Genomic DNA, 10,035 nt, shown 5'->3' with positions numbered 1-10,035 from the left:
GTGGCGTCTCCAAGGACGGCCTGTGCCCCATGCCTTATCCCCCCATGCCTGTACTCCTCTGTTGCATCCTATGTCTCCACCTCTCAGGTTCTCTCCTGCCATAGCAGGCCTCTGCTATGCCATTAGGCTCGAGGGGGAAATGTGGCTGCACCCCTTAAAATAAAACAGATCAGCCGCAGCCACGTGGTCAGTGAGAAGAACTGCGGTCACAGCTGAAGGAAGGAAACAAAAACTACAGGGAGCCCTGAGGGGGACCAAGGGGTTGGATGCTAAGCCAGATGACTTGGCAGGGGACCACTCATAAGGCTATAAACTTTGCAATGAGCAACCTCAAGTCTGCAGGAGGACTACACCACACCCACGGAGGTGGTGGATGCGCGGGACAAAGAAGAACTTGGAACATGCCTCAGGGCTCCGGACCTGTCCAAGGAGGCCACCAAGGGGCCCCCGGGCACACCCTGTCTCATGTAAAGAAGAGACCCACCCTGTGAGCTAGACAGACCGGCCCCCGCAGCTGAGCCCCGGCCGACAGAATGGCCGAACACGCAGTTTCTGGGATGGCCACAGCCTCCACGCAAGGTGCTGATCAACACACACAAGCACCCAGCTTGCACCTATGGAGGAAGCCAGGCAAAGCAGGAGAAGCCCGAGAGAAAGTGCCACTTGGAGAGCTCTTGTGACAATCAGTCAAAGGCATTGTGCCAGTGGCTCGGAGTTCCCAAAAGCACAGAAGAGTTGGAAGGGTTGGAAGGGACACCTGGAGATCCTCTGGTGCCAGCCCCCTGCTCAAGCAGGGTCTGCTGGAGCAGGTTGCTGGGGACCGTGGCTGGTCAGCTTTCCAGCATCTCCAAGGATGGAGACTCCACAACCTCTTGGGGCAGCCTGTTCCAATGTTCCACCACCCTCGCAAGGAAGAAGGGTTTTCTTAGGGTCAGAGAGAATTGCCTGCGTGCCAGTTTGTGCCCACTGCCTCTCATCCACTCACGGAGTGCCCCGAGAAGAGTCTGGCTCCGTCTGCTTTACACCCGCCCATCAGGTACTTCTCAACATTGACGGGCTCCCCCTGGGAGCCTGCCCTTCTCCAAGCTAAACAGTCCCACCTCTCTCAGTCTCTGCAGGCAGTGACCTTGTCTCCACTTGATCCGTTGTCCCAAATTGACCCACAGTCTCCTCAGTACAGAGACCAGTGGGCGAGTTCCTGGGCCACCCTGGCTACTCAGGACTTCAGGGCCCTGGGCACGCGGGGTGTATACCGCAGCTCTACAGCAATTCTAACTCTGCAACAAAGGTGACTTGCATCCCTGGATCTCACTCGGCACTTAAAGAAGGCCACAGCTCTTGCTACGGTACTCAAATACAATTCTCTTTACTGACAGTGAGACACAGGGTGGTTCCCTGTGGCTGCAAGGGAGCGCCCCTCTTGGGTGAGGCAGCGCATCTGGACTGTGGACGCAGGCCGGGCGCAGGCAGCAGGTGCCACGGCTGGGGAGCAGTGGCATCCCTTGGGGCTGCCACAAGGCCTGGCCCGCAGAGCTGCCAAGAAGGAGCCCGTGTGGGCTGGGGCAGCGCTGGCGTTTCAGGGCCGGCTGTAGGGATGTTGTGAGCGGCGCCTTAACCGCGAGCGGCCTGGCCTTCGCTCTGGCCCAGTCCGGCCTGCCCGGCTGCTGCTCGCAGGAGCCTGGGAGCTGGGGGATGATGCCGCTTGGCTGCTGCTGCTGCTGGAGGTGGCCGGCCCCGACTGCGCGCTGGAGGCTGCAAGGAGAGGCAGGAAGGTCAGCAGCACGGCCCCACGCCCCCACACTCCCAGGGCAGGGGAGGCCAGAGCGGTGGCCCCCTGGCAGTAGAGACCGCTCTGCCAAGCCCGCCCTGAGCACCCATGCTAAGGCTCTGCCTGGCCCTGGCTGTGGCCCGGGGGCACCCAGGGGGACACAGCTTCTCCGCTTACCAGTGCCCAGACCCGCACAGTCGTCACACTCCCACGTGGCTGTGGTGGGCCTCAAGGCGGAGCAGCGTCGGTGCGTGCCTCTGGCAGCACAGGAGCAGCACAGGAGCAGCTCCCACGGCCTGGGAGAGCAAACGGATTGGTGGCCAAAGTGGCAGCCAGTGCTGGCGGTGACACCAGGGAGGCGGCCAAGGACAAAGAGACTCGAGCAAGAGGGTGCCTGGCAGAGCTCCCCGGCTTGGTGCCACCTCAGTGCCGAGAGGCCTTGCTCCCAGAGCTCTTGGGGAGGTGAAGAGCCTGGGCACAGCCCCAGGCGAACCCTCCACTCCTTGGCGCACTGCTTGGCCAGCGCTAGCAGGGCCATCCCTCCTGCCCTGGCAGCACAGCCTCCCCATGGAAAAGGGCTGTCCCTTTGCCTCTTCTTCCGCCCCTGGAGGGCGTCCATCCACCTTCCAAAGACCCTCAGAGATGCCGCGAGACTGCCACTAGGGCACCTGCCACCACATGGGCAGTGGGGAAATTGCTGCTTTGCTGACTTACCCCTCTTCTGCTGCCTCTTCTCTGCCTCGCGCAGAAAGGCACCGGCTGGCGTCACAGCGGCTGTGCCTCTCATTGAGCTCAGCAAAGGCCCCCTCTGCCTCCCAGGTGGGTTGTCTGACAGGTTGAAGCAAAGCAAGGGCATGAGCCTCCCCTGCCCCTCGTGCTCGTGCCCTCCTTCTGTCTCGTGGGCACGGGGCAAGGGCAGAAGAGAACCAACCGGAGGGGCACTCGGATCCCCATGGCAGACATTTCCCACAGGAAGGTCTCCCTGTCGTTACACTGTGGGCACTGCAAGCAGAAGAAGCCAGCGCTGAGAGCCTGTTGCTGCAAGAGAGGCACAAGCCACGTGAGTGGGGCACTGCCCACTGCTGGGCACCCGCCATGCCCAAGGGGCGCTGGAAGGGCCTCCTACCTGGATGCAGCCCCGATGGAACCACGCGTGCCTACACGCAGGGCACACCAGAGTGTGGTGGGAGAGCTGTTCCTCCACGGGCTCCAGACAAATGACGCAGGAGGTCTCCCCATCCTGCTGCACCTGCACTGTTTGTTCTGGGCGATGTTCCCGGCAGAAGGACCTGGGTGCAACACAGAAGGGGTGGGCGAGGTCAGGACGCATGGAGTCCTCCCGCCTTTCTGGACAAGACGACCCCACAGGCTGTAGAGGCTGGCTGCTGCCTGCGCAATGTGTGCATGTCTCTCTTCCCATCCCCTTCCTGCCCATGCATCTCCCACCCAAGGGTCCCGGCACATTCTAGCTGAGGCCCCGCCATCACCCCTCTGAGGTGGGCTCTGGCGCACTCACGCCAAGCTCAGGGACCTTGCCTGCAGACAGAAGGCCTGACCAACACACTGGCTCTCCAGCCCCCAGCCACAGCTGCTGCTTCCCCAGCTCCCCCGGGAGCCGAGAACAAGGGATTGCCAGGGCATGGCTGAGGACAGACCCTCCCACTCTGCTCCTGCACCCAGAGGAGGCAAAAGGGGTGCATAAAGGAGCCCTCCATGCCCTGACTCTGGCCCTGGCAGGGCTCCTGCAGGGTCACCGCAGAGCAGAGCAAGCAGCTGCTTCGCCCTCTTGGCCAGTGCTGCCAGCAGGGCAAAGGAGGCAAAGGCGGCCCAGCACGAGGCTCGTCAGCTCTTACCTGCGCTGCCCAAAGAACTGCGAGACGCAGCCATCTTCGCAGCCGCAGGGGAAGTGGAAGCTGCGCTTGCAGCCCTTCTGCCGGCAGCTAATGGTGGCTCCCCGCTCACCACAGACGTAGCAGCGCTGCAAAGAGCACAGCAGGCCCCATCAGAGACACGCTCAGGGCCCCCAAGGCCTGCCCCACACCTCTGGGAAGGCTGCAGGCACGTGGGCACTGCTGGGTCCCGTCCTGCAGAGCCACCTCAGGCACTGGCATTCCTGCTTCTGCTGGAGCCTCTCTGCAGCTCCTGCCGCTTGCGGGAGCGTTGCCCGGAGCTGACGGAAAAGCCCGAGGTTTCCTCCCCAGGGCACAGGCTGAGCTTGCACAAACCCATGCTGGCACAGACCTCCCCACACCCCGACGAGCTCTTCACCTTCCGAGTTGCCCGCTTCACTGCCCGCCTGATATCCGCCGGAAGGAACTTGTTGGCTCCCAGCTCGTTGGTGCCTCTCACAGGGAGCCCGCTGGCAAGATACTGAAAAACAGAAAAGTCCCAGAGCTCAGTAGGTCAGGCAGGCACGGCCCACTGCTGCCGGCCGGTGCTGAGGCACTGGCGAGAGGGCCGGGGCACACCACGCTCAGTTCCCTGGCACTGAGCGAGCTGCAATGCTCCTGGGCCTTTGAGCTGCTCCACAACAAGTAGCACAAAGAGTGGGAGAGGTGGGCAGCCAGGCTGTGCTGAGCGCTGGGAAGGCAGCGGCGCAGAGAGCCCGGGCGAGGGGCTGGCGGACACTCCTGCAGGCAGCGCTGGCCTGCTGGGCCCTGCTGAGCGGAGCACACGCCGTGCTGGGGCGGACGACGAGAGCCCGAGCAGAGGGCAGCAAAGGGACTCCCGGAGGCGTCGAGGAGGAGTTGGCACTCGCAGAGCTCTTGGGATGGGATTTCCACAGCCCCAGAGCCAGGCGCACCCCCACGCCCCAAAGCTGCCCGGCTGGGCGTGGAGATGGCAGGCTGCTGGGCTGGGCCACCGCGGGAAGCTGGAGGCAGCCCCAGGGACACTCACCAGGCAGTTCTCATGGGCGCAGAGACCGTCCTGCCGCCGTTTCTCCCCATACTTATCTGGGTCGGAATCGGCCCGGCGACACAGCACGCACGCTGCGGAGGGGAGAGCAAACGCCACAAGCACTGAGCGCCTCGCGGGGGCCTGCGAAAGGGTCCTGGAGGGCTTCCCCCGCAAGGGCCTGCCCTCACCCCGCTGCCCAGACGCCCTCCACGTGCTGGCTGCCACCCCACGGCTCCCCGGCAGCCCCACGCTGACCCAGAGGAGGCTCCCGCCCCGGGCGCAGGGGCTCCCAGGCACGACCTGCCCTCGCCTTCCCCTCGCCTCTCCCGGCCCCTCTCGCTCCCGGCCAGCCCTGGGCAGCACCGGCCTTTCCTCCCCCCGGCACAGCCCTCCTCCCCGCACGGCCCTCCCCGCGCCCCAGGCCTCGCGCGCGCGAGAGCACGGGTCCTGCCGCGGGCACGCTGCGCCGCTCCGGCCACCCCGCCGCCACCCGCCAGCCGCCCCCCGAGCCCTTGGCCCGGCCGCGGGCTGCGGGCACCTCGGCGCTCCCTTCGCTCTCACCCTCCTCCCTCGAGTCGGGGGCCTTGCGCTTCATGGCGCGCTCCACGCGGGTCGACGGCGAGTGCTGCGGAAAAGCCCTGGCCCAGCCGCGCCGGGCTCTCCGCTCCCCACGCTCCTGCGCCGACCCTGGCGGGGCAGCGGCACCAGGGTGACTTTCCAGCCCAGCGCCAGCCCCCGGGGCGAGGGGCCCCGCTGCTGCTCCCGCGGCAGCCCCGCGCTAGCCCCTGCCTGGGCTCTCCCGCCTCCCGCCGGGCCGGGGCGGTGGGTCTCCGCCTCTGCCGCAGGGCCAGGAGCGGGCCAGGCCCCAGGGCAGCGCGGCCGCGGCCCTTGAGCCCAGCGGGGCTGCAGCAGCGCCCCGGGCCCGGCCCTGCGCGGGGCAGCGGCACCTCCCCTGCCCTCACCTGTCCCGTGCTCGGAGGCGCTGCCTCCCGCCTGGGGCTGCCCGCGCCCCGCGGCCCTTTTAGTACCGCCTGGGCCGCCCGCCTCACCTGCCTCATTGTGACCCACCACCGCCACCGGGGTGACACAGATCCCCCACTGTGACCTGCCACCACCACTGGGGTGACACAGATCCCCACTGTGACCCACCACCACTGCTGGGGTGACACACTTCCCCCACTGTGACCCACCACCGCCGCCGGGGTGACACACTTCCCCCACTGTGACCTGCCACCACCGCTGGGGTGACACAGATCCCCCACTGTGACCCGCCACCACTGCTGGGGTGACACACTTCACCCACTGTGACACGCCACCACCGCTGGGGTGACACAGATCCCCACTGTGACACGCCACCACCGCTGGGGTGACACACTTCCCCCACTGTGACCCGCCACCACCGCTGTGGTGACACACTTCCCCCACTGTGACCTGCCACCACCGCTGGGGTGACAGAGATCCCCCACTGTGACCCGCCACCACCACTGGGGTGACACAGATCCCCACTGTGACCCGCCACCACTGCTGGGGTGACACACTTCCCCCACTGTGACCTGCCACCACCGCTGGGGTGACACACTTCCCCCACTGTGACCCACCACTGCCACCGGGGTGACACACTTCCCCCACTATGACCCGCCACCACCGCTGGGGTGACACACTTCACCCACTGTGACCTGCCACCACCGCTGGGGTGACACAGATCCCCACTGTGACCCGCCACCACCGCTGGGGTGACACACTTCCCCCACTGTGACAGGCCAGTGCTGCCGGGGAGGAGAAAAGGCCGAAGCAAAGCCCTTGGCTACCTGGTGGGACGTCACTTCTTCCCTTGGGGCAACCCAACTCTTTACTAATAGTGAGACACAGGGTGGTTCCCTTTTGCTGCACCCCATTCACAGCTAGACAAAATGGTTTTGATATTCCAAATTCTTGAATTTAAAATCAAATGAATATAGGACCCAGTTTTAGTTAAATAGAACTTACCTGTTTCACTTTAAACGTTCTTATGAAAGGTTGATAATTCCTCTAAAATCAGGGCATAATTTATTTCTTTCATGAAATCTGATACTAATTGGTCTGCTTGTCCTAATTTTTCGTTAGTTGCTATTTTTTTTTGTTTCAGCAGAGGAATTTGCTTGACTAACATTTGCCTCATTCCCAGAGTTTCTCTACCTGTTTTTAGTTTAGTTTTTTAGTGTAGATCCTTAAAAATTGAACCTAGTCTTTTTTTACTATTTAAACCTATCTGACAGAGGGTTAGATCAGACTGAAATTGACTATTACTTCCAGATGGAAAATTATACAGAACCGCAGCTTCATTCAGTATAGTGTCCTTCATGCAAAGGGGTGACACAGATTCCCCACTGTGACCTGCCACCACCACTGGGGTGACACACTTCCCCCACTGTGACCTGCCACCACTGCCGGGGTGACACAGATCCCCACTGTGACCCGCCACCACTGCCGGGGTGACACACTTCCCCCACTGTGACCTGCCACCACTGCCGGGGTGACACACTTCCCCCACTGTGACCTGCCACCACCACTGGGGTGACACACTTCCCCCACTGTGACGCGCCACCACCGCTGGGGTGACACAGATCCCCCACTGTGACCTGCCACCACCACTGGGGTGACACACTTCCCCCACTGTGACCTGCCACCACCGCTGGGGTGACACAGATCCCCACTGTGACCTGCCACCACTGCTGGGGTGACACACTTCCCCCACTGTGACCCACCACCACTGCCGGGGTGACACACTTCCCCCACTGTCACGCACCACCACCGCTGGGGTGACACACTTCCCCCACTGTGACCCACCACCGCCACCGGGGTGACACAGATCCCCCACTGTGACCTGCCACCATCACTGGGGTGACACACTTCCCCCACTGTGACCTGCCACCACCGCTGGGGTGACACAGATCCCCACTGTGACGCGCCACCACTGCTGGGGTGACACACTTCCCCCACTGTGACGCACCACCACCGCTGGGGTGACATAGTTCACCCACTGTGACCCGCCACCACCACTGGGGTGACACAGACCCCCACTGTCACGCACCACCACCGCTGGGGTGACACACTTCCCCCACTGTGACAGGCCAGTGCTGCCGGGGAGGAGAAAAGCCCCAAGCAAAGCCCTTGGCTACCCAAGGAGGAGGTACGTGCCACTTCTTCCTTTGGGGCAACCTTGTCCTTGTCCTGCTAACACGGAAGTTTGACAGAGAATCCTTTTGGGCCCTCTTCCTGAGAAATCCAACACACAGCTAGGGGCTGCTTGACAAGCCGAATGCCCATGCCTTGCCAGTCAAGACAGTCCTGATGAGAAGTAGGCAGCTGAACATCTGCTTTTCCATCAAATCTTGTCCCAAACTGAGGGCGAACCCTTGAAGAAACAGAGAACAAAGTAATTATGCCTGCCCAAAGGACCACACAGTTTTTTGCCTGCACGCCTCACATGCTTGCTTGCTTGCTTGCTTGCTTTTCGGGTGGATGTTTTCCGAAAATATCCTGCCTAGGCAGTTCAGGCATGAAAGTCCTCCTTGGTCCGGTTACATGAATTCCTCTGGTTTCATGAATCAACTGCTGTGTTACTTGAACTTTGCCTTGTTACATTGGCAATTTCAAGCTGAGGCTGGCCCATCTGGAAAGCGGAAGACAAGTGGGCCCAGGTCAAGTGGGCTCTGCCCACAGTGCAGTACGAAGCCCTTCTGTGGCCGAGCATTGGTCCACCTAGACCCAAGCGTCAGTAATGATCCTCTTAGAATAATAATACAGTTCAAAACTGTCTGCACACAGTGCTCAGGCTCTGCCTCTTTTCTGTCTCACCCTTCCCCTACTCCTCTGGCGCCCAAGGTCGGGGCTTCCAGTCTGGAGGAGGTGGAGGGAAGGGCGTTGCAGCGAGTTGGCAGCCCCTGGAGTCCTTGGGCCTTTGGCAGGAGGCTCATGTTCACGCTGATGGTTTCTTCCTCATGCTAGCACCCACTGTGGGCCATTTGGAGACGCTTGCCAACATCCTTTTGCACCTTGCCCTTCCTTCGCTGCCCTGCAGCTCCACATGAGCTCCACCTTTAACACTTACCACATGGGGTGCATTTTACTCAGGTCAGACACTTGTTCTTTGCTCTCTCGGTTAACCCTGACAATGTTTTTCTTTTCCAGCGCCAGGTCGCCCCTTCTTTAGCTGCCCAGTGGGGACTTGTGGGTAGGGGTGGCGTCTCCAAGGACGGCCTGTGCCCCATGCCTTATCCCCCCATGCCTGTACTCCTCTGTTGCATCCTATGTCTCCACCTCTCAGGTTCTCTCCTGCCATAGCAGGCCTCTGCTATGCCATTAGGCTCGAGGGGGAAATGTGGCTGCACCCCTTAAAATAAAACAGATCAGCCGCAGCCACGTGGTCAGTGAGAAGAACTGCGGTCACAGCTGAAGGAAGGAAACAAAAACTACAGGGAGCCCTGAGGGGGACCAAGGGGTTGGATGCTAAGCCAGATGACTTGGCAGGGGACCACTCATAAGGCTATAAACTTTGCAATGAGCAACCTCAAGTCTGCAGGAGGACTACACCACACCCACGGAGGTGGTGGATGCGCGGGACAAAGAAGAACTTGGAACATGCCTCAGGGCTCCGGACCTGTCCAAGGAGGCCACCAAGGGGCCCCCGGGCACACCCTGTCTCATGTAAAGAAGAGACCCACCCTGTGAGCTAGACAGACCGGCCCCCGCAGCTGAGCCCCGGCCGACAGAATGGCCGAACACGCAGTTTCTGGGATGGCCACAGCCTCCACGCAAGGTGCTGATCAACACACACAAGCACCCAGCTTGCACCTATGGAGGAAGCCAGGCAAAGCAGGAGAAGCCCGAGAGAAAGTGCCACTTGGAGAGCTCTTGTGACAATCAGTCAAAGGCATTGTGCCAGTGGCTCGGAGTTCCCAAAAGCACAGAAGAGTTGGAAGGGTTGGAAGGGACACCTGGAGATCCTCTGGTGCCAGCCCCCTGCTCAAGCAGGGTCTGCTGGAGCAGGTTGCTGGGGACCGTGGCTGGTCAGCTTTCCAGCATCTCCAAGGATGGAGACTCCACAACCTCTTGGGGCAGCCTGTTCCAATGTTCCACCACCCTCGCAAGGAAGAAGGGTTTTCTTAGGGTCAGAGAGAATTGCCTGCGTGCCAGTTTGTGCCCACTGCCTCTCATCCACTCACGGAGTGCCCCGAGAAGAGTCTGGCTCCGTCTGCTTTACACCCGCCCATCAGGTACTTCTCAACATTGACGGGCTCCCCCTGGGAGCCTGCCCTTCTCCAAGCTAAACAGTCCCACCTCTCTCAGTCTCTGCAGGCAGTGACCTTGTCTCCACTTGATCCGTTGTC

At 61.6% G+C, this 10,035-nt stretch overlaps 1 protein-coding gene across 3 annotated transcripts; it reads right to left on the bottom strand.

Annotated features, from left to right (window-relative positions):
• Positions 1-1,343: 1,343 nt before the first annotated feature.
• On the bottom strand, positions 1,344-5,463 carry LOC138065836 (PHD finger protein 7-like). Of its 3 annotated transcripts, none has more exons than XM_068931248.1 (9): positions 5,228-5,463; positions 4,667-4,758; positions 4,037-4,138; positions 3,622-3,746; positions 2,895-3,057; positions 2,700-2,806; positions 2,483-2,596; positions 1,946-2,064; positions 1,344-1,752 (listed from the first exon to the last, which is right to left on the bottom strand). In XM_068931248.1, exons 1-9 carry the CDS (start codon positions 5,259-5,261, stop codon positions 1,577-1,579), a joined length of 1,032 nt encoding a protein of 343 aa, XP_068787349.1. In that variant the 5' UTR covers positions 5,262-5,463; the 3' UTR covers positions 1,344-1,576. The 3 variants fall into 3 exon arrangements, with proteins under 3 accessions (XP_068787349.1, XP_068787350.1, XP_068787351.1); XM_068931249.1 differs by having other exon boundaries at positions 2,700-2,770; XM_068931250.1 differs by having other exon boundaries at positions 1,345-1,752; positions 2,700-2,770; positions 2,943-3,057; positions 5,228-5,435.
• Positions 5,464-10,035: the final 4,572 nt, after the last annotated feature.

Source organism: Struthio camelus, chromosome 1, assembly GCF_040807025.1.
Source record: "Struthio camelus isolate bStrCam1 chromosome 1, bStrCam1.hap1, whole genome shotgun sequence".
Taxonomy (NCBI): Eukaryota; Metazoa; Chordata; class Aves; order Struthioniformes; family Struthionidae; genus Struthio; species Struthio camelus.
The sequence above is the reverse complement of the archived record's forward strand: the minus strand, read 5'-3'. Positions and strand labels throughout refer to the sequence as shown.